General features: G+C 42.3%; 1 protein-coding gene across 6 annotated transcripts in view; it reads right to left on the minus strand.

The window, feature by feature from the left end:
- Positions 1-314: 314 nt before the first annotated feature.
- The window catches only part of tet3 (tet methylcytosine dioxygenase 3), a 41,873-nt gene continuing 17,806 nt past the window's right edge, over positions 315-24,381 (minus strand). For 3 of the 6 annotated variants that reach the window (XM_043240515.1, XM_043240518.1, XM_043240517.1), the window contains 9 exons: positions 13,868-16,787; positions 12,378-12,468; positions 9,419-9,512; positions 9,079-9,287; positions 8,039-8,189; positions 7,506-7,595; positions 7,119-7,256; positions 6,609-6,957; positions 315-5,926 (listed from right to left, as the gene is read on the minus strand). In XM_043240515.1, the coding sequence (XP_043096450.1) occupies positions 4,215-5,926; positions 6,609-6,957; positions 7,119-7,256; positions 7,506-7,595; positions 8,039-8,189; positions 9,079-9,287; positions 9,419-9,512; positions 12,378-12,468; positions 13,868-16,787 (5,754 nt within the window). In that variant the 3' untranslated portion in view covers positions 315-4,214. Of the gene's footprint in view, positions 5,927-6,608; positions 6,958-7,118; positions 7,257-7,505; positions 7,596-8,038; positions 8,190-9,078; positions 9,288-9,418; positions 9,513-12,377; positions 12,469-13,867; positions 16,788-17,009; positions 17,148-18,816; positions 19,212-21,329; positions 21,429-24,381 lie in introns of those variants that run through there. The other 3 variants (XM_043240520.1, XM_043240516.1, XM_043240519.1) reach the window with 3 other exon arrangements.

A 24,381-nucleotide genomic window follows, 5' to 3' on the forward strand; every position in this document is an offset into this window, starting at 1 on the left:
TAAACATTTAAAGTGGATTAAAACATTTCACCAAAGTTGTCCTAAAACCAAAACAGCTCAAATCAACTTCAGAACAAATTCAGACGTTGACTGCTGTGTGTGTGTGTGTGTGTGTGTGTGTGTAGAGAGAGTAAACAGTATAGATGGGTCTGAATATACATGTTGATGGAGCTCTGATGCCATCGTGTGGTCTTGCAGCAAAATACACGTTTCTAAAAAAAAACATTTTTATTAAAATTGAAGCAGCATGAAAGTATTGAAGCGGTATTTTGGCACTCTGTAGGTTCAGTAAACGAACAAACATCGACACGAGCTTTCTTGATTTTTTTTTTTATTATTTTTTTCTTAGTTTAGAACATAAAACAGTATTGTGGCTGTTACCACATACACTATGTATTCACATAATACACCATACAGCTACAAGGAGAGAGACCAAACAAAAGATAACACTTTTTACATACTGCATACTCAACATGAAAAATAGAACCAAGAACAATCTTTAACTCATAAAGGAATGTAGCTGCCAGTTTTTTTTCTTTCTCTTTTTTTTTTTTTTCCTCTTTAGATGTTTTGTCGTTTCGATGTTTCAAACTGGGCATGACTGATACTCTTAACAGTGAGTGCTGAGAGAGGGGTAGAGTAGTGTGTGTGTGTGTGTGTGTGTGAGAGTGTTGCGTCTGTGTGTGTGTGTGTGTGTGTGTGTGACGCCGTGGCCGAAGGTAGACGTGAGTAAAACAACAAAAAAAATGAGTATATTCCATAAAATGACAAAATGTATAAAATATCTGGAGGGGGTAAAAATGGTTCTCTGGGTAGCACCAGAATATTAAATTAACAGTCTATTCACATCAAAAGCATGAGAGTACCTGTTCCTCTACCGGCCATCATGCTGTTCAAGTACCATTTCTATTATTTAGGGTGATGGCTAAAAAGGGAAACTGGATCAGACGGAGTGCTTATTTTAAATGGCGATCATCAGAAATGTCGTTTCAGAAATAACTGCGTAAAAAGATTTAAAAATGATCAGCACCATATAGGTTTCCTCTCGAAACGAGTTCACATATCAATTTAAGAGCCCGAAGAACTGTAGCAACAGTCTTTTCCACAGTGAACTCTATGGGTAGCACCACGGTACAAAAGCCATTTAGGTGAATGAAACTGCTCGAAAACTCAGCTTTTTCAACTTCAGGGTTACGTCTCGCGTCTCCAAGAACAAGTGACGATCTTGATTATATATATAATGTCAGTGCAGACTCGGAGCTCGGCGAGACTCGCCCCGCACCATATTTAATCAAATAAACAATAATGATAATAACAATAATAAGCTTTACATGATCTACCGAGAGTTTCGAACCGAAAGCTGTCGCTCTTTTCGCTTCTGCGGCCAATTTTTAAAAAGTGATGCTTTCACTCCGTTCGGAAAAAGAAAAAGCGAGTCCTGAATCCGTGCGAACCGTGTCACGTTCACGTTGGTTTCTTTGTTCTCTGTTCGTTTCTGGTCTGTAGATGCGGGGGAGGAAGCCGGTGACGATGATTATACAGAGGTATCGGTGTAAGTACAGTACTCACGAAAAGAAGGACAGCAGTATCTTGAGAAGACCGACAAAACATCGGCCCGTTGTTGACGGCTTGACATACAGACAACTGAAGACTAAAAATTCAGGAATCATTCATGATTAGGCCATCATCCCTCACCAGTTAAATAATCTTACCTAAATATTTAACTATTTACATTTCTATCCCTCCCAATAAAATTCCATTAAAACAAAAACTAGGTTTCAAGTTGTCAATAATCCGTTCTTATTTTTTTTTTCTCATTAAAATCAAGATTAAAAGTGCTTTTATAAAATCCTCTCTTCGATATTTACAATTTCTCTAAAATGAACGAACAAACGAACAAAAGAAATCATCATAAAAATAAAATGACAACAAATCACAATAACAATAATCATCATCATTATCGCATAATAAATAAGAATAAAAAAGTAGGTACGAATGTGGATGTAGGCAGCAAGCCTGCAGTCTGTAGCGCCCGTGTGTGTTTGTAGCATGTTGTGACTGGGACCAGTGTCTGTACAACATGAGGTAAAGAGCTTTAGGACCACTTCATGAGCACCAGGATCTCCTCTCCGAGCGTCAAGCATCTCACAGCCCTGTGTAAACCAGCAGCAGCCCTGCAGCTCACAGACAGGCATCCGCATACATTCTGACCAGTTCAGAAAGCCATACACACACACACACACACACACACACACACGTGCAGTATGTAGTTATGCATGCATTTGCACGAACTGCTGAGCTGAAACCGTATGCATTGCCAGTAAGCACCATGAACTCCAGGTATAGGTGATCGCTCTGGGCAAAAAGAGAGAGGAGGGCTGCTTGTAACGAGAGGGGCGACTTTACAGGAGAGTAAAGGCTCATAGTAGCACCAACTCCAAGAAATGTGCTCTGTCTGTTAGGCTGGTGGGTGTGACCAGCAGCGGGTAAGAAAATATCCCAATAAAACCATCACCATCACGAATGGGTAACCACAGATATATCAGGACATGGAAGACGTGTTCAGTTTACACAGGGCCAGTCGTTTTACAGAAAAACAAGGGGACCAGTTATGCTGTGTCTAAAAATCAACCAGATACGGTGATGTTACACATCTATTAGGTACTCATCCGTGATGAAAATTTTGCAGCAAGTCATTTAAAAATAATGATAATAATTTCTTACCTACTGCAGCCGCACACTGCAAAAAAAGAGTTTTTACTAAGTATTTTTGTTGTTTTCTAATATGAACATCTAAGATGCATTCACTTGACCAGTAAAAGGACTCAAGATATTAAGCGTTTGCTTGAAGCACACAAAAATACCTGCTAACGGGGTAAGAAAGCTTATCTTAATTCAAAGGCTTATTTCTTGACCCGTTAGGAGATATTTTTACCTGTTTAGGCAAAAGTTAACAAAATTCCGATCTTAGGAAATGATATCTCGTCATTTTACTTGTCATGCGTTTAGAAAACAAGACAAAGATTTTTTTTTTGCAGTGCAAGTCTCTACTTTACAGTCAATCTAAACACATCTAGGGTTAATAGATTGCAAAATTTGAAGCAGAAGATTTCGGATTTCCCTGTTTGAGCTGAGTCTGGATCGTGGAAATCGTATGCTTAAGACCCTCGGTGGGTTATCTGCAGCTCTTTAGGGCGGTTCGATTAAGGTGGATTTTTGCTAGCACTATCAGCACCTTAGTCTAAAAAATGCCACATGAGTAGTGAAGAATGGCCAATGAAACTGCAGGCAAATGAGTCAGCACCAATCAGGTGGAATCACGGTGGATGGCAGAACCAATTACCGGGACTGTATATATATGACTGACATCTGCTGCTAAAAAGCACCCAGGTCCAGCACCTGCCTCCGTATTGTGAGGGCAAAATTAGAGACACTTGAGACAGAAAAGAAGCACCATTTGAAGGGATGAGAAACTTTACAGATTTCATCAGAGTGGCACCAAACAGAAAGGCCCGAGCTGGTGTCTGGTCCTCTCTTTCTTGGCCACATGTTCAGTGACTAGCGCAAAGATGCCATAACGCGGTCACAGAAATGTGACTTGCGATGACGTGAAGGCGCTTCAATAATATAGAGAGGCTGGTGGGGGTGGGAGGCAAAAAGCGCGAAAAAAAAATGCTGATTAGCTTGTTCTCATGTTCATAATGAACAAGCGAGAATGAAGAAAGAAGGTTCCTCTTAGACGAAAGAGGGCAAAAAAATTAAAAAATCATAATATTAATAACAATGATGAAAAACCAATAACATTAAAATAAAAAATAGCCATCTTCATAATATAATAATAACAATACCTGTAATATCAACGTTGACAGTAACAATAGCAATTGTAATAATATTGATAATAGAGCAATAATAATTAGGATCATTAAATTCACTTAAGGAGGGGTAGCTATGGAAATCCCTCCCACGTTGGAGAGAGCAAGAGCACCATAGACAGCATGTCCGTTTGGGGAGTGCCCAAACTGCTGCCAAAATTTGAGGTAAAAGAAAAAAAAAAGTGAAAAAAGTGCCCCATCCTCTATTCTCCCTCCCTTCTGGTGGCCTGAGAGAGCTGTTGGAGCTAGAAGAGGGAAAGCAAATGGTAAAGGAGTCAGATTAATCATCTTTATCATTTCTATTCCCATCTCTGGCTCCAGGGGGCGACAGTCTGCAAGAGTTCACACAAATCGACTGTAAGGACCGGTGAGTTGTGTGGATGGGTATGGTGAAACTGTGACCATGGTGGTGGTATGCTGTGTGGGTGCCATCCGTGTCACCACACCCTCTCGTCTGTCCTTGGTTTGCCCAGGGGAGGGGCTCGCCGATCCAGCCGCCCACTTGCGTTTTTTCCCATAGGCCTTAATGTCTTCCTGTGAGAGACCCAAAAGAGCTGCTTCTTGTTGCCGCTGTCGCGCACGCTCGGCTAGGAGTTTCATCTTGGACTCCCACAAAGCCAGGCCGTGGCAGGGCTGGTTGAGGTTCTTGTGCTGGTAGAAGACCAGGGATATGCGACTCGGGTGCGAGCGGTCAGGCCTTTTGAGCGGCGTGGTGGCATGAAGCTCCCGCCGGGCACATTCAATCAGGATCGAGCCATGAGCGGGGGCCACTGCCACTCCACCGATGTTGGGATCCAAGAAGTTGTGTTCGCTGTCTGACCACACGTCTTCCTCCTCAGGGTCACGTTCGCTCTGGGTCTCTGCCTCGCTGTCCCAGCACGCCTGATTATCTGACTTTTGCAGAGCGTCTGGAAACAAGCGTCCCTCTGGAGCTGGAGACGGCGTGTTCCCTGCCGCCGAGCCGCCAACAGATTTCCAGGCTTTCTCCTGGAGTCCCAAAGGAGCAGAGCCACAATTCTCACCTGCTTGGGAGAGCATTTTATCAGGGAAAGCACCAGCCGGACTGCCTTGCCTTATGCCACCATTGCCGTAACCTATGGGTCCGTAAGGACCCCATGCTTTAGGTTGGGGACTAGGTGCAGGGCTACCCCACTGTCTTGGGGTGGATGGGTGTGAAGGTGCAGGCGATGGACCTGCTTTCAGGGACGGGGACGGAGACGGAGACGGGGAATGGGAGGGCATTGGAGTGTTAGGGCAGGAATAGGAATTCCATTGTTGCTGCTGAAGATACTGAGGGTGTTCGTGTTGCTGGTGGAGCCTCTGCTTGTCCGGAGTGAAAGGTGAATTGGTCGGACCTGGTCTGATATTTCCATCCCAGCCTTTAGGGATAAGGCTACCATTTGGTTTGTGCCCAGGCCAGCCTTCGGGTTTCGGTGTGGTACTGGGAGTGGAGGGGCAGCTTTGAGCTTGTCCATCCAATCTGCCATCATACAGCGGCACATCCATGGGCTCCTGCTTGATGATGGGCGTAGAGCGGTGCGTCTGCTCCAGGGATGGAGTACGACTGGGTGGAACAGGAGACTGGGAAACCTCGGAAGGGTGTGGGAACCCTTGAATGGATGCATCAGCCATTTGTTGCTGTGGGCGGCTGGGATAGGCCTGTGCCAGCTTGGCTTGGAGTGACTGAACATCTGGCTTCTGGTCAAATGGTGCGGCAGAGGCTTCTCCAGCTTTGGGCCAGGCTCCATTATCATATCCCAAGAGCTCAGGAGGTAAAAGTGCACTGGGAGGGTAGTTGTAATAACCATAGCGTAATTCTTGGAGGTTGTGGTGAAAGCCATTGATGGGGCTCTGCGCAGGAGGTTGGCCGTTGGTAGGGATGCGACCTCTTGCATAGTTTCCAGGGTATGAGAACGAACTGTTCATGCTGTGGGGATCAGAGGGTGTCTTGCCGTTCCCTAGTGCTGGGTAGCCACGTATGGCTCCATTGAAGGGCTGGAAGCGGTCGACAGGCTCTTTTTTGATGGTTGGTTTCACCTCCTGTTTTGGAATAGCTAGATAACAGACAAACAAGAAAAAAAAATATTAGTAAATGTGTATTTTATAGTTCTGAGTGTTAGTCTGACATAGAGAGATTAAGTTCAACACCTTAAATGAAGATGGCTAAAACTGATAGAACACCGGTGAGATCAGAAAATACTGATTTCTTTGCCTCCAAAACCCGATTTCCTTTCATAATGTTAAAGAAATACACAGATGTTTGCTCGGAGCACGACAAATACCAGATGAAGTGAGTCATACTGTTATTATCCACTTTCAACTTTGATATTTGGTATGTTCCCTATTTGCAGTGATTAAAGCAGCTCATCTCTGGCACTACATTTCCTGACTTCAACAATACTATCCTATGCTTTCTTCAAAGGATTCCCTTAAATTTACAATAGATCTGGCCAGATTATTTTCTAACTCGCCAACCAACTTGCTTGATGAAGTTGAGGTCTGGACTTTGAGAAGGCCAGTCCATCACTTTAAATCTCTCTCGTTATTATACATCCCTGTCATTGTATTCTTCTGCTTTATACTCTTCAGTGCTTTGATGCAACCTGTGTTGTTAAAAGCGCTATATAAATAAAAATGATTGATTGATTGATAAATGTTCCAGCAGAATACTTCCATCGCAGGTAGTTCTCACAATTGTTTATTTTCTAGGTAATGCAATGTAATTTCACCACTGACCTTTATTGCCTTGCTGAGGGTGGGGTGACTCCATGTGGTTCATCTCCATCTTAATTGTCTTCTCTGGGGTTTCTGTAAGTTGCAATTTTTTGTTCTTCTTCTCCGACGCAGCCTTTTTGGCCTCCAACCGACGCTGCCGGCATGATTTAGCGGGTTCTGGAAGTTTTCGAACCTGTCGACGGAAGTTAGTGAGCACCTGGATGGCTCCTGTCTGCATTTTGAGACGCTGGTTCTCCTCGCTTCCGAATTCATCGGTTGGAGAGATCTTGTAGAGCGGAAGCACATGCAGCTGCTCATCTTCTGGGATTGTGCCCACCCTGCGATTGTCCTCTTTCGTAAGAGTGCATACCTGGAAGTAAAAAATAAGAAAGTCTAAAAGGCCGTTGACACAATAACGATAAAGATATAGTTCTATAGTTTACTTAAACATAAAAATAGGCTAATGCAAAAGCACAAACCTACAAAAATGATTTACACAAATACATATATTCATAAATGATATTAACATACCACAGTGCAGCCATTGTGGAGGTTATGCTGGTCTTTGTGAGCATGGGCACAGAAATCCATGCATGCAGTGACTCCTGAAAATGGCCGTCCTTCCTTCAAACCCAACCGACAATCTGAAGCGATCTTCTCATTTAAACACTGAATAACACAGAAAAATCAAATAATTATTTTAAATAAACAAACGGTTAATTCTGTTCCTGTAAGGCTTCCTAATAGCACATTTCACTCTAAACAAATAATGTTCTGAAACATTAAAATCACAAACTTCTTGAAATCCCACCAAACCTATAAGTCCACAACAACCACAAAAGCGGTTTGGTTTAACATTGATTAATGCTATTAACTGTGTACAATTCAGGGTACTGTGAAATTTCTAATAAAACAAACCTGGTTACTGTAGGCCTGGGGAGCCAGTCTCTTATACACAGGGGCCACATGTGTGGCCAAGTTTTGGAAGTTATCCCTGAGATTGTCCTCCTGTACAGAAATAAATTACAAATGCATTTACATGGCATATCATGAACAGTAAAGGCTATTATTTACACAGCCATGGTTTGAAATTGTATCACAGCTTACAATCATATCAACTCCTCTTTCCTTATGTTGACTAAAGATAACTATCAAAGATGCTGACTTCCATAAAACTGGAAAGTCTTTCAACCAAAGAGACTTATAATAGTAATTCAAGACCAGAAGTTATTTAATAAACACAAGGTACAAGTTCTTCTTACACTGTGTAATTATAATCACAGAGAAATGCAGTTGCAAATGCTTCCGTATATATTTGAAACCATTTAAACTTCAATTTGAAAAATATTTTGGTATCTACAATTATAGCACAGCTAGGGCGATGTTAAATTACCTTAGTTTTTATAAATTATGCTTGTAAAAATAACCACACATTTTTAAGAGAAACTAACCTCTTCGGGGTGCTCTCCTTGCAGTCTAAATTTGCGAGGGGTTTTACTTCGAGCGTTCTTGCATCCATTGAAGTACATGCTCCAGGAGCAGCCAAAAGAGAAGGAAGCTCCACAGGTTTCTGGGTCCTTCCCTTGGCATGCACAGGTTCGACTGCAAAAGGCATAAACAGTTAATTTAATCTAATCACAATACATTATCTATAAGCATTTGTCATTTTTATTTTAAGGTGTCATAATACAGAGTAATTACCCAATTAGGTACTTAGTAGTAGTAGTAGTAGCCATTGTACTTACAGGAAATAAAATGTATGTATCATGTAACAGCCTGTAATTACAGTTTGTAATTATGTAGATGTAACAGGCAGCTACTGTTACATATATGTTACAGGCCGAGTCCGTTACACAGCTTCTTACACTTAAATGCACTTTATTTGAAGTAGCTTATGCCTGTGTAATATTCTGCAATTTTAATGTAATTAGATTACATTTAAGCACATATGTGACAATCTTTTGGTTACATAAGTAGCTGTGTAACATATGTGTAATAAATGTGTAACAGTAGCAGCCTGTTACATCTAAATGATTAGATGAGTACAAACTGTACCATAACTTAGTTACATGGCAAGTACTAGGTAATTATGGACAACTTAAAATTGTTACCATAAAGTTACCAAACGTGTTACCATAACTTTCATAAGTCTTATGAAAGATACAAATAGGGAGCATGTATAATTGCATTTGTATAAAGTGTGTAATTAAACACGATGTTTACCCTTGCAATATTAGTAAAAAAAATGTTACTTGCACAAATTATAATTTAATTATTTTACTTTTAAAACTCTTCAAAAATGCAACCTGATGTAATGCATAATGCATAATGCTTTTTATAATGCACAATATATAAAAAGAAACCATCTTTAGGTCAACAACTTTTGCAGTAAATCATCCAATATAACTGCATCTGATTCATGTGACCATAACATAACAGTTTTGTTTAAACGATATCAGTCAAAAACCAATCAGTTATCTTCGAAACTCACTCGTCGTTGAGTCCACAGCGACGGCTGGTGGAGTTGCCGAATTTGATGAGGGTTTCTGTTACTTCTTTGTAGAGTTTATCTCCCATAGCACGGGGCACACCTTCCCAGCACAGGATGACAACAACAATAACAGTATTGGCACAGTGGTGCCCAGGTCGTTGCTTCACGACGCATAACAGTTTCTCCTTCTCACTGCCGCGACGAATCACCTACAGAGAGACACAGACAGTCGGTAATGATAAAGACACAAATAAGCCCATTTAGATCTGGTTAAACCCCAAACCGGCCTAATAATACACTAACCTAATGCTTTTAGAAATCATTTATTTTGCACACTTACCCACTTAGCGATAGGACATCCCTGAGTGCTCTTTCCTTCTTTCCCTGTGTAAACCACCCTCTCAATACGAATGGCTTCGCCTTTCTCCCCATACCTGTCATAACAAACGTACAGACGTTGAGTGGCATACAACAGTTATAAAACAACCCGCCTCAATCTTAACGAAGACACATTTAAGTCACTTCATACTTGGTACAGATTTGGGTGCATGCATGTAGAAACCAAAATCAAGGATATAATGTATTCCGAGTTTGGTAAAGCTAAAAATCCACCGATTTTTAGACTGTGGTCAAAATGAGATTAATAGCAAAATAACAGCCTAACTTTAGAATAATAACTCTAATAATAACTGCAATACAAACTTAAGAAAGATGGCAGCATCACTATCTTACTTTTACCCAGATATCGGTTGGCTCAAATAGTAAAATCTTTTGTATTGACCAATTCTTAAAGTATACCTGAGTTTATTCTTGTTCTAAACTAACTTTTCCTTTATTGTCTACACTTTTAAGGCTCTGTCTTGGCTACTTCCAGAGATATAAGGATCTCAGTATGATTCCATGAACAAATTTTAAAACTGTACACATACCAAATGCATTTTTTTTTCTTTATTTCTTGTTCTTTTCCATTTAACAGTACGTAACATGATTAATGTAACATATTAAAGAGCAATAACATAGTTATGAGCAGTGTTGGGAAGTTACACGTAACTAAATTATGTACTTTAATGAAATCAATTTAATTTAATTCAAATAAATGCAAACTATAATGCTACTGTTACTATAATGTTTCAGTTACTAGTAAAATGTTTAATTAAATTAGTTATTAAATGTTAACGACTACATTTATGATAATTAATGTTCTCAGTCAACAACTGCTCGTCTCCTCAAAAGAAATTCTCAGTGCACGAGCATGACAGCAGTATGTCCTAAAAATAAATACTGTTCTGTTAGTCTGGAAAGAGAAGTTTCAAAGATCCACAGGGGTGGGCTATGAGGTCAAAGGCCACAAAAGGGTCAGGCTTAGGCTTAAGGAGGCTATAGTCACTCTCTGACAGACAAACAAAGAGAAGGTTCTTCCTCTACCCACCAGCTCCCCCTTATCTCAGAGGAGATGACTCAGCCTATAGAAATACAGACTCCATGCCCTCAATCAGCTCTTAAATAAAGCAACGAGAGTGGACAAGTGTACCAGAGGTCAGCAAAGGTGGAGATACTCTGTCAAAATGGGTCAACATAGTGGAAAGGGCATAAACATCCCGTGGAGTTTTTCATGTTCCTCTACAGGGCCATTAAATTATTAGTACATAAAGATTTCAGACCTCAGTGAATGTGTAAAGTATTAATTTTGTTCACGACATATACATCTTTAACAAATGTGACCCCGGAGTGCTACACTGTAGCAACATTGAATGCGTAAAAATTATAGATGTTTTCTTCTATGCCAAAAATCTGAAATATATTGTATTTAAAGTAAAAAAAAAAGATATATATGGATCATGTTCCATATTTTGTAAAATTTCTACTGTAAAAAAATCTAAACTTAATTTTTGATTAGTAATATGTATTGCTAAGAACTTCATTTGGACAACTTTAAAGGTGATCAGATTCCAGATTTTCAAAGAGTCGCATCTCAGCCAAATATCGTCCTATCCTGAAAAACCATACAACAATGAAAGGTTTATTTATTCAAAATGGACTCTTTTGTGGCCCAGGGCCACAAATGCAACAATCTATCTCATTTTAAAATCTACAGTACTTTTTATATACTGTATACCCCACCCTTTTCATCACTTCACCATTACTTCTTTAATGTCCTCTAAATTCTTTCTCTCTTGCCCTGTTATTCATTGTCTGTCTGTCTCCCTGTCTCTCCCCTGTGTGGATCTGCTGATGCCGATATTTCCTGTTACTCCTGTTGGATTCTGGGTCAGGAATTCCCTGGGGGTAAGATCATAGAGAAGGAAGGTGGGAGGAAGGGGCGAAGCGAGAGCAAATGGCAGAAAAGAGAGATGCTTATCCTCAGCTGGTAAAGAATCTGTTGCCAGGATCCAACTGCCAGAGCTTCCAAACAACTCTGGCAGAACAATGACAGGGTCGCTGGGGAACTCGTAAAAAGCAAATGACGTGGGGGCAGTAGTAGTCCTCTGTGGTTTTTGAAGTTTTTAACCGTAGAAAATCTATAAATGGATTTTCACTTGAGTTTGTCTGATTGCTACTAATACTCACTGTGTATAAAGATAATCTTCCTGTTACTTTTTGGTAACATGTTATCAGTGTTACTTTGTAATGGATTACCGATTATAAGTTGCCCTACCCTATGGCTATTCTACATTTCTAATGAATGTTTTCAACAATTAATCATTTTCAAACATGTAGGGTTAATTATACAGTAGAACTCAACACTGATTATTGTCAGACTTTCAAAATCCTTCATCACTTGAATTAAGAATATAATAATTACATTTTAAAGCACAGCAACCACAAAATTAGACTTCAACTCTTTTTACTTTAAAATCATTCTGATGTTAAATATATTGCAATTTGAGAAAGAAATCAATTAAATGGGTTTGCTGACATGTAAAAAAAAAATTACAAAGTGTACACCGCCCTTTGTAATTGTTAACATTTTTATAAGTAACTTTAATTTAATGACAGGTGTATAATGTAACTAGTTACTCAACAACACTGAATGTTACTAAAAAAAAAGAAGAAATGCGACTGCTACAGAAAAAGCAAGCTGACCTTTAAATGCACCCTTCAAAATAGTTTCTCAAGCTAATTATATCGTTCTAATAGTAGAACCAAAAAGAATCCAATCGGATGTTTTTGTGATTTTTCCTGTCTGGTTTAATATCTTGATTTTACAGGATCCCACATGGCTGTGTTTGCCTACATCAAGACCTGTGAAGAAGGTGAAGTTATGTAATGTTATGTGAACCAATAATAATGCTTCTCACCTCTCTTCCATCAATTGTCTGACCGATGCAATGTCTCTCCCAGATCCCAAATGATTGTAATACGGACCCTCGTCCTTTTCTAGGACTTGATCTATGGAAGAGTGAAAGCAGGTTAAAGCATGGACACAATCTTGCACAATAAAGGCTAATAATCTAAATGATATTAGCAGTTTAGACCGCTAATGTGTAATGCCATTAGAATGATAGTATGAGTCAGTCGTATGTGGGTGAGCAAGAGAGAGAATGGGACAGAGAGCTTGTCTGGGAAAGAGGCAATCTAAGGTCACATTCCACTCAGGGTGTATGAAGGGATAAAGGCGTGACTAAAGTCAGGAAATGATCTGTGGGAACGTCCTACGTAAGTCTTACAAAAAAAAAGTGTTTGTGAGAAGAAAAACATCTAGTGGCTGCTTACTACCTGCTTACTCAGCAGGGCAAAACATCAACAGCAGATGCAAGAATAGCTAACTGCATGGGAAAAACTAAGTGCTTTACATACAGAAGCACAAAGTATGGCAGAAAAAGAGAAAATCTATTTGATAAATACTCTAACATGGCAGAATACTGAAGGTACTACATTAGGGGCAGGTTTGAGTGTGTTTGCGAGTATCAAATTACACTGGGTGTTCCCTGTGGTGTTGACAGAGTGCTATAAGGATTCACTATGGAAACCTCCCTTCTATTGTCCTTTGCTCTTAGCAACAGTCAAGCTTCAACAAGTGTTCAGGCATAGTTTACTATCCCTAAAAGAACACTTTCTTCAATTATGCTGAAGAATATTGATATTTCTATATCACGTGTATAACACAAATTTCACACACTTAACCAAAACCTCTGAAGTGACAAAATAAGAGATACGAGGCCCAAGCTGAGAGGTTGCAGTCCATTTCTTCTCACCCTGTCCTCCCTATTCCCTCCCTTCTTTGATATCTGACCACAGTATATCATATGATATATGAGCAGACTCTCTTCATTGTGAATGCCTCCTTTGCAGAAACTAGCTGTACTCACTGTACCGACAGTCTGAACATAGACAGAAGGCGGTGCACTGCACTGGCCCAAAGAATTACAATGGGCTTCTTTCTTCAAATCTATTGTTCCTCTGCAAGAGGCACAGAGAACAGACTGAAATGCAATGCATGGGCCCCTGATAGAGCGTGCATTCTCAGACATGGCCCAACACTACCCTGAGAAATTTGCTGATGCAGAAATTATATGTTGAAAGAGAAACACTTTGGACTTCCTGAAGGGAACTCTGATCATCAATTTAGTCTATATTGTAATTAAGTGAATCTATATTAAACAAAAATTGCATTGTCAGCAGCACTAGCCTAGTGGGCAATTCACCAACACTGTGTTATGGGTGTTCTGTGTGATGTGATGTACTACCTAAAATTTTTCACGTAATTCTTTGTGCTTTATATTCTGATTGAGAATATGAGTGGGCATGCCATCCAGTACATCGTGCTGGATCTAATTCTCTCACTCACCTACGCAGTCACAGGTGGGAAAATCAGGTTGGGTATCTTTTCCAGGTGTATGCAGCAGGTTCTTGGTGGGAGTGTCCAAGTAGCGCAATGGTGACTCCAGAAAACCTTTAAGTGAAGGGGAGGAGGGAAAGATATCCTTGGTGGGAGTACTCAGATCTGCCCTCTCTCTGTCTGCAGACAAACATGCAGTTGTGGAGAGCACCGTCACGCCACCAGATGACTCAATCTTTACACGTTTGGCCGGAGGCGAGAAAGGTGTGACGAAGGGGTGCTGTTGCTCCAGAAATGCATCTTGAGCTACAGACAGAGGCTGCCCAGGAGGTTTCACATCTACCTCACATTCCTCACTTTCCTGTTTGATAGTACAAAGATCCTCGGATGGCCATGGCGTTTTTTCGTTCAGTCTTTCAGCCACGTCCTTTTGACCTTCATCCATGGGCTCAGAATTATTTGTGGGAAAAGGAGGGCAGTTATTTGGCTGCTTTGGGGATGGTGACTCGGGTCTGGTTTGTCCTGAGTTTGGTTGTGACTCGGTCACCGCTGGCAGAGCAGGGCCATTCTCCGGGGTCTCTGCTGCAGAAGCTGAGGAAATGGTGTCCCCAAACTCCTCCTCGAACTGGCGAATAAGCTCTTCGAATTTTGGATCTAGGTTACTGAGGCCAGCCAGAGAAGGAGTCTGTTGTGTTGTAGAGGTTTGAGGTGTGATACTGGTTGTTGGGATGCTATCATTTAACCCAGCTGGGCCTGAGCAATCTGTCACTTTCTGGGTGGGTGGTGCTGGGACTGACACAGGGGTAAAAGAAGAAAGAGCGTTTTCAGAGATAGGTGCACTACTGCTATTCAAAATGGATTCCTGAGATTGAGCTGGAGCTGGGTGGCTCTCAGCCACCTGAGAGGGGGGAAGCCCAGCTTCCATGCCTAGTAGAGATGGAGCAAGCTGAGATAGGGATGGTGCACATCCTGGGGAAATGAGGGGAGTTTTCGATACTATAATCTGGTTCTGTGGGAGGAAAGATGGTTGAGAAGCTTTCTGTTTATGCTTTTTGATAACAATCTGTTTGGGTTTTGGAAGAGGTGTGCCCAGTGGACCAAAAAGCCCACCCATTGGCTGCTTGAGAAGAGGAGAACTCTGAGCGCTCTTTTTCTTTTTGGGTTCTTTGTGCTCCTGTTTGATGGTTACAGGACCCTCTGGCATAGTCTGCGGCCACCACTTACGAAGGTTCTGGCAAGCCATGGGGGCTAACGGATTGAAGCCGGGGGGATTAGAGAAGAGGTTACGTTTATGATGAAGGTGCTGCTGTAGTGCTGCCTGAGTTGAGTGCCTAATGGTGGGGGAAAACTGCTGACCCTGGAACTGCTGCTGGCCATTTACCAACCCTTCCTGGCCCATGACTGCGCACCCTGAGCCCAGGTACTCCTTTGCATCCACCTCCTGCTTGATGTGAGTAAGGCTGGCCCTGCGACCGTCCTGCAAGCTAGGGTGAGGGAGTGGGAACTTGAAGGCTGAGTTGGTATACTTTGCACCGGTGTCTCCGAGGAGCTGCTTTAGCTCGGACACTGGATCGCTACCGCCTTGGGATGGGTTCACAAAACGATGCTGGGAATCAGTGTTCACCATCATCCATGGGTTCCGGGGAGAGCTTTTCTCGCAGCTTCCAGCTACGCCTTGGTTCCACTGCTGGGGTCGGGGACTGGGGGTCGAGGGGTGTACGCTTGCAAATGGGGACTTGGCGGATGGGTATGTGGAAGCATAGTGAGATGGGCTAGACAAAACGCTCGATGCAGGGGCCTCACCCTGAGACTGAGGTCTCTGCTGATCCCATGGCAGCTCCTTTTGAGGATAATGTCCCAGAGGGATGGACTGTGGCATAGCAGAAGAAGACAAAAGAGGACCAGGTGATGAAGAGACCACTTGTGGCATACTCTGCGGGTAGGAGGTTGGCAGATGCTGATGGTGATTTGCAGGTGAAGATGCGCCTGGAGGAACAACAGTTTGTGGGTCAGTGGCAGACAACTGTGTTAGAGCCTCAATTGCAATTGCTGTTTGCAAGCTAACATTTCTTTCCTTGGCTATGGACAGAACACTCGGGGAGCAGGGAATAGGTGCTGGTGGGCCAAAGGGTCTAGGAGCAGAAGGTTGGTTAACAAGGGGATGTGGATTTGTATCTTGCACACACGAGGGGTTACCTCCACATTGTTGAGGCTGGGATTGGGCATGGCGGTGCTGTGCATGCGGCTGTGGAAGAGCACCTGGAATCTTACAGGAACCTTTATCCTTGGAGTTAACCACTATTTTGATCTGCTTCTCCAGCCACTCCAGGTAGTCAGGGCAGTCTGGGCCATCGCAATCACAGTTAGGTGGCTTGTGGCCATGACGGGCCTTGCTCAGTGCTGCCTGAAGAGTGTTTAGATCTTCAGGGGGGTACATCTCACCATCCACACCCTTCTGCCTGCCCTCCTCACCTCCGTTAGACATTTCCTGGTTGAACCTTTCATACAGCTGAGCTGTAGGTGTCTGACAAGGTTGACGGTTGGTAAAAGGCGGCAGTGAGCCAACGGTAGCAGAAAAGGCCACCAGGGTTCGTGCATCCTCCATATCCACATCATTCACTGGTGTACTGGCATTCTGGCCACTCCAAGCACCCTGTTGAGATTCAGAATTCGACTTCCCAGCATGCTCAGGGACCCAACCTGGTGTCTGGGAAATACATCCAGCTCCCTCGTGGTAGTTGTGCTGGTGTTGCTCCCTGCCCACGCTTCTCACTTCTTCATCACAGATATTTTCTTCATTTGCGGCATGTTTGCTGAGCCCATTAGACAGCTCCTGGTTTAACACGCCTTCATCCAGGCGGTCATGGGACCCAATTTCCATCTGGCCTCTTCCTCTGGGGCCATCCACTGAACCCACCACAGAAACAGTCTGTGGAAGAGCAAAAACATAAGTTACTGGACAATATTTCAGCAAATTAAACATTTTGAGTATATGCATCCGATTAAACACTCTTTCTTTGCAATTCATTGTGTCTGCAATGCATTTATTACATCATACAAAAATATACGGCAAACGCTATTTCACTACATCATTTGCAGTCTTACTCCGGAATTGACATAACCATTGACCTCTTTTTACTAAACAACATACCCTGACCTCATGGACTGATTCATCTCTGTATTCTCTGTATGGTCGCTGCCTGATTTGAGAAAAGACTACATAATTCTTTGCTCCATGGAGATCCCTGGGTCTTCTTCTGTTCTTCTGCTCTCTCTCTGTCTTTCCTCTCTGCTCTCAAGAAAACACATTCCGAAAAGATAAAATAAAATTACCACTGGTTATTTCATCGTTATCTGTTGTCAAATTTAAACTATGGCATTGGCCTATAGTTTAATTCTGACTAAAACAATCCGAGCCTACCTGTACATTTTTCAAGGGCACAATAGAGGCAAAACAGGACTGCATCACGTTCAACTGTCTCATGCAAATGCAAACCCTTATTTACAATTATAATACAACTGGTAATGCCCAAGTCAACATACTGAGCACCTCTTCCTGGTTCTTGGTTATGAAATATCCTCTGCTGGTCTCTGAACTATCTATTGTGCTTTTCCTTTAAAAGGTTAAATGAATGTTGTGGAAACTGTGAACTTGTTCCAGATAAGTGTGAAAGGGCAGTATCTACATGGAACACCATCTTCCTGGTATTGTTAGTCAATAATCTATCTCCAAAATAGATCATATTATAAATTGATGATTTGAACGTCATTAACACGATGCGAACGATGAGTATAATGCCTTCAGTGCTCTTGAACGTGAAGAAGTGGATGAAATAAAAACATGTTTGCTTTACAGATGACAAATAAAAGTGCTTTGTCTATGGTGAGGGCATATCTTAGAAAAGAGGACCTTGTGGTATTTTCACTCTAACTAAACGAAATGAATCACCCATTTAAAAATAACACGCAACTGTCTCTTCTGCTGTATTGAGCAGAAATTATGTAAAAGCATCTATAGTGCTTGCACTTTTGAATAAAACTAAATAATTTTGACAGCTGAAATACAACCTGCATGTTCGTGAGTTCACCTAACGAAAGTAGTCTTACTGCGCCTTTTCTTTTGATGAGTTATCCTGATGGGCAGACACTTCTGTGATGGTGTCTGGTCTGACCCCCATGGGGCTCTGCGCCAGCCACTGAGCAGACTGTGTGTGTACATGTGTGTTTAAAAAACATGTGTCAGACGTGGAGCGCGAGTTACCCCACTTACTCTTCAATAAACCCAAACCACACAATAGTTACAACAGGCTCTTTTTCCTCTTTTTAGGTGATGCAATGAACACCCACGTGAGCATCGTCACACTGAAAACTTTCACAATAAAGTCTTAGTACCACCGCAAGACTGCACTTACACGCCAAAAAGAACTAGACAGTTTGTATTTCAAACATAAGAGACTTGATTACAAGATGTGTATCAGATTCTTTGGATCACATATATATGCCTTACACCTGCAAACACACACCTGTCTGACAGCAGAAAGCACGTGCTTAGGCAATTATCTGAGGCGTGCCAGGACTTTTAGTGCTGCCAAAACTCTCTCTCTCCTTCTTCTTACAGTCACAGCTACAACTACTACCAAAACATTAACACGCCCAACCAGAAGAGACTGTAAAACCGGTTTTACTCAGAAGTATGAGGTGCCCTTTAAACCGTATGCTGCTTCTACGTGTAACTAACAACCGGTCTCAAAGGTTGACAGCAAAAAGCAAATAAAAAACACCAAAAAAAACACAAAAAGAAAAACACGACAGACTGCAGATGAGGTTTAAAGCATAGTAGTAGACAGCTGAACACGGCTCAGTTGGCCCCCCCCCTCCCCGTGCTCCTGTGTCTATCACGATCAAAATACAAAGCTCAGGCATATTCGAGAGAACTGAACAGATCGGCGTCTACTCACAGTGGTCTAGCTGTCCCAATAACGTCGCTGGAGAGACAAAGGTGGGAAACGTGGACAAGAAAGTGCATGGAATACGGCTTCCGTGACAGTGCCAAATTAAAAAAAAAAACAAGCAGCAGTCAGCCGGTGGAAATCCACTACGGGTTTCTTTCAGTCCTTCTTTCTTTCTTTCTTTCTTTCTCTCTCTCTCCCTCTCTTCTCAGTCAGCCAGGCAGTGCGGCACACGAACGCACACACACTCACGCACACACTCCGTCATACACACCTCCCCCAAGCGCACACACTCGCTCTGATTCTCTTCCTATCGCCACTGTCGTCTCTCTCTTTCTCCCTCTCTCATTATGTCTCTCTGCTCCTCCCTTCCCTTTTTCTATATTCTCCTTTTTCTTTCTGCTTTTAGCATTTGCCGTCTGCTTTGCCTTACAGCCCCCACCTCTCCCTCCCTCTTTCTCTCTCTCTCTCTCTCTCTCTCTCTCTCTATCGTTCGTTCGCTCCCTCCCTCCCCCCTCACTCGTTTTCTCCCTCCCTTCATTTTCCTCCTCCCCCCTCTCTTTTCTGTGTGTGCAGAGTGAGAGAGGCCATTATCTGAGCCACACTGGGCACGTACGATGGAATGGTGGAGCGTGCAAGAAACACAGCCGCTGCAAAGCGTAAAGAGAGAGAGAGAGAGAGCGCAAGTGGCAGACCGGCTGGCTACTGCGCTAAATAAAGGACCGGCTGCACAGATCTATGGCTTAGGTGCATGCAAAACGAAAATGAGCAGTAGTGTGTTATCCTAGAGGTGTTTTGCCGTCGTTTTTTGCTTGGGCTGTGAATTCTGAGAGGCTCCATAAGATGGAGGCTGCAGCAGTTAAATGCAGACGTCTACTCAAACACTAAATGGCAGCCGCTGGGGGTTGACTAAGAATGGCACAAAATGAAACAGAAAAACAAATCGATATATATACACTCCTGCTAGTATTGTGCTTTCCTCGACGCTTGCGTTAGTTCGAAGCGTTTATTACGGTGCGCTTTAACGCTGATTTCGAACAGACGATGGCTGGAAGGAGATGCTCACAGACCAAACATACGCAAGCGCTGCTGTCAAACCAAACTGTGTAGATGTGTAAAAACGGCAACATATACATGGCTGCGCTTATAGAGACCGCATGTATAAGAGTCGAGCAGCAGCAAAAGAGTCAAGAAGCCAAGAAACACAGGATGTGAGGAGGAAAGCACAGCAACCACAAGGTAGAGCGAGGTTACCGGGAACCGCAGAGACATAGGAAGCGTGAAGTTTTGAGGGAAAAGACAACAAACAACACATGCGTTTATGCAGAATTTTGCCGCTGCCGGTGGTTATCTAGTTTGACTCGCCGACGGTGTGTTTGTTCTGTTCGGAAGCGAACCAGGTGCTTTTGAAGAGGTGATGTTCGCGTGAAGGTGTCCAGAGTAGAATATAGTAAGCGCGGTGGTAAGTGAGCGTTTGGTGCGACGGACGAATTTGCTATCAGTCCCTTTTCTCGTGCTTTCTTTCCTGCCTAAACACTTTGCTTCACGCCAACCCATCTCTTCGAACTCTGAAGCTTCTCAGCTGGGTCTCTCGCACTCCCTCTACCTCTCTCCGATTTTGGTACTCGCTCTGTTCAAAGCACGGCAATCGTCTTTGGGAAGCCCCTCGGTAGAATCGCTTTCGCATCGCGAAGATGCGAACGCAGACTACGCGCTGTCTGGATTAACCTCTTGCCACGTTCGCGACTCTCTCGTCTCGTCGTCTTTCCGTCTGATCAGTGTCTTTCCCTCCCGCTCGCTCTCTCTCTGTTGAGTCCTGCCAGTTGGATCGCCACCGTCAACACAGCGAAGGCGAGGCAACCCCACGGACAAACACGAGCCCGAGCGGAGAGAGGTAAAGTGCACTGTCACCGGCGGAGGAGAAGCGAGTGAATGAGGGAGAGAGGGAGAACGGAGAGCGCGAACCGTTATGACGTCGCCGTTGCATCACTCAACGGCGATAGAGGGCCGGGCAGATGTGTCATAACACATAATGTAGATGTGCCTCCCCTTACACACATAGGAGCGCTCATTCACCGGCCGCCTCGTACTCCCTCGCTCCTCTCAGCGTGACGCAGCGCTTCTTGTGCCCTGCAGTTACCTCACCCTTCCTGTTGCATGTTACGGCGCATCAAAGCTGAGAAGAGCGAAACTAGAGAGCGAACAAAAAAATGCGGAGCTGACATAACTGCGCTCTTTTGTTTCGGCTCGGTGCGTCTTGGTGCTTTATACATCGGCGAACGACTGACTAACAACGTACGTTTAACCCCACGTGCTCTAAAACAGTTTTTTTCCGTTTTTAACCATACACACATTTAAAGAGGTAGTCCAACCTCATGCTCTTCTCTGAAACTGCATTGGACTCTCTTTGAAAACGCAATTTTGGATCTTTATTTTTTTATGGTTGATTGAACTATGCCTTTCTTCTCAATGCAGTGAAGACGTGACACTAGCCAATATTGAAAGACAAAAATTATACATACCTCGCCCATATCATCAGCTCTACCGAACCATACAGGAATATCCTGATTCTTCTCTAGCGCGTACAAGAGACTCTTGCCTTCGCATTAAATGTCTGAGATGGCTTGTGTCTTTTACAATGTGAGAAATCTTAACCAAAAGAGCCACAAACACGCACAGTGTCACAAGACAGCTGATCATCGATCCAAAAGCAAGAGACACGGGGGATGTGAAACTCTCAGGTCTCAGAAAGACCACAGTAAGGCGCGGAAATATCTGGCATTTTGGTCAGACCAAAAGGTCATCACTAAATGCTCTTTTCTGTAACATTATTACTCATCAGACGAGTCTGATTTCTGAACCAACATTGAAACAGCAGACGTGCAAGGTCACGCTTCAGATATGAGAGTCGTTAACATGCTACCATTAGACAGGAACTGAAATTGAAATTTGCTTTTAAACAAATTAACTTGATGTGGCAGTTTCCCTCCAAAGTCCGTCCAGACAAAACAATCATCGAGTAGGACCGGGACTAAAACGTTATTGCTTTCATTCGAATTAAATTGTACCACGCCAATTTTTGCAAACTAATAGATCCAGTAGATCTGTCCAGTGCACATACACACAAATTTAAATATATTTAGCAGTCGTGAAACACCACCTCTCTTTAACCCTTCAAATATTCACTTGGGTCTTATTTACCAAATGAATGTCTTTTTTCTAATAGGTCTTGCGCTAATGGCAGCTTAAACAGCAAACCACGAGGATTGTCGTATCACACCCCTTCAGCGCTTCCGTGAACGGAGAAGCGTAATAAGAATAAATAGGCCTTCACAAAATACATTTCTCTTAAAAGACAAGTATATGCATTTCATTTGTTTTCTTTATATCTCAATTTTATTAAATGCAACTGATCGCACACGCATGCAATCATAACAGCTCAGTTTAAAAGGTCCGCTGTTAAAAACCAGCGTGCAAACAAACACTTTTTCGCAACTGAAGGATACTGGAACGTGAGTGAAGTACAAATCCTTGATTAAATAATGAATAATAGTTTAGCAACCAAACTTAAACTAAAACATTAGGATTTGTCAAAAACAACTTCCAATGCCGTTTCGGTTTAGCTTTACATAAAAGTCATTTTAGCTCTGCTGCTTATAATGAATGACACTACAGCCTAATTTGCGTTCTACTTTATAGCTTAATATATCATTTTATATAGTCATTTTTTTCTGTAATACTGTTAAATGTAAAAGATTTGTTGCAGAGTGAAGGGGAATTAAATGTTTCAACACACAGACTTTTACTTAATAAACACATAAATTATAATATTTGGTCCAGAGTGTGTTCTTGTCTAATAAGGCTGAGACTTGAACAGGTTAACACCCTGCTGTTTTGATGTTGTTTAAAAAACCTGAATGAGTCAAATCTAAAACGATTTTCAGGTGCCGGTCCCTAACGATTCAGAAGGCTTTGATTTCCATTGTCACATCTTCGGAAAGCAGCACTAATAATTAAACGGTTTCGTTGCGAGCAACGTCTAAAACAATACTTATGTTTGATTAAGAACTCTCAGTTTTACATAATTTACTCCCCGACTTCTCAGAAACGCTATATGACTGACACCGTAGTGGTTGATGATTTCTTCTTTTGGTTTATCAGTGACTCATCTTGTTGCTCTTGTCAGCTCAAAAATCACCCACAATTACAAAAAAGAGAGAGAGAGACAGAGAGAGAGAGAGAGAGAGAGAGAGAGAGAGAGAGAGAGAGAGAGAGACAGAGAGAGAGAGAGAGAGAGAGAGAGAGAGAGAGAGAGAGAGAGAGAGAGAGAGAGAGAGAGAGAGAGAGAGAGAGAGAGAGAGAGAGAGAGAGACAGAGAGAGAGAGACAGAGAGAGAGAGAGAGAGAGAGAGAGAGAGAGAGAGAGAGAGAGAGAGAGAGAGAGAGAGAGAGAGAGAGAGAGAGAGAGAGAGAGAGAGAGAGAGAGAGAGAGAGAGAGAGAGAGAGAGAGAGAGAGAGAGAGAGAGAGAGAGAGAGAGAGAGAGAGAGAGAGAGAGAGAGAGAGAGAGAGAGAGAGAGAGAGAGAGAGAGAGAGAGAGAGAGAGAGAGAGAGAGAGAGAGAGAGAGAGAGAGAGAGAGAGAGAGAGAGAGAGAGAGAGAGATAGATAGAGAGAGAGAGAGAGAAATGTAATCCCCACCTACACAAAACCATATACAGAAAAACAGAACATACAAAAATGCTCATGCACTCAGAGAGAAGCAATCATTTCTGTGAAATAATTTAGATTTAAAATATTATTGCAATATGCAATTTTTTTATTATTATTTCTAAGCATTGCGTTTTAAGTGCAGTGCAGTGCAACAGTCCTCTAGTATTTTATTCAGCTAAAAAGTGGTTTTAAGTCTGGTTTCTATCTCTCTCTGTAGTTTTGTCAGAAGGAGATCTCAGTAACATTCATCTTCCCAATAATTTTAATAATCCATTGAGAATATTGTTCCACATTAAGATCTGACGACATGAACAAACTGAAACATCTCAATCCAGAAGAATAATGTATTCAAGAAAGCTGAAATGCTGTTAAAAGGTATAGGCACTTAATAAAATCAAATCAGGGTGCTGTCAAAATAATGTCATGAATAGATTTTAAACTTTATGAATTAACTTCTATTTTAAATCTGGTAAAAAAATTACTAGTGGCCTAAGACCAACAAATTACAACAAAGAAACATACTTTTTTTTGTTCCAGCATCGAGAAGAATACGTTTACTTTAAAACACAGCTGCCTTTTTGTTTATTAAAAGTCCATTTACAGCCCCCTTCTATCTCTCTCACGTCCCCCGCTCTCTTTCATTCTCTGTATTTGTTTAGTAAACTCTCTCTTTAGTCCAAATCTGAAACACTTTCACACGCACAGATCAAGCGCGCATGCACTAAACCGGGGGCCCAACGAGACGCTACACCACAGAAGAGGTTCAAACGCGCTTTCTAAGAAACGTATACGGCTGCGTGCGAGGGCACACGTGTGCACACACACACACACACACACACACACACACACACACACACACACACACA

This window comes from Puntigrus tetrazona, chromosome 5 (assembly GCF_018831695.1).
Source record: "Puntigrus tetrazona isolate hp1 chromosome 5, ASM1883169v1, whole genome shotgun sequence".
Lineage (NCBI taxonomy): Eukaryota > Metazoa > Chordata > Actinopteri > Cypriniformes > Cyprinidae > Puntigrus > Puntigrus tetrazona.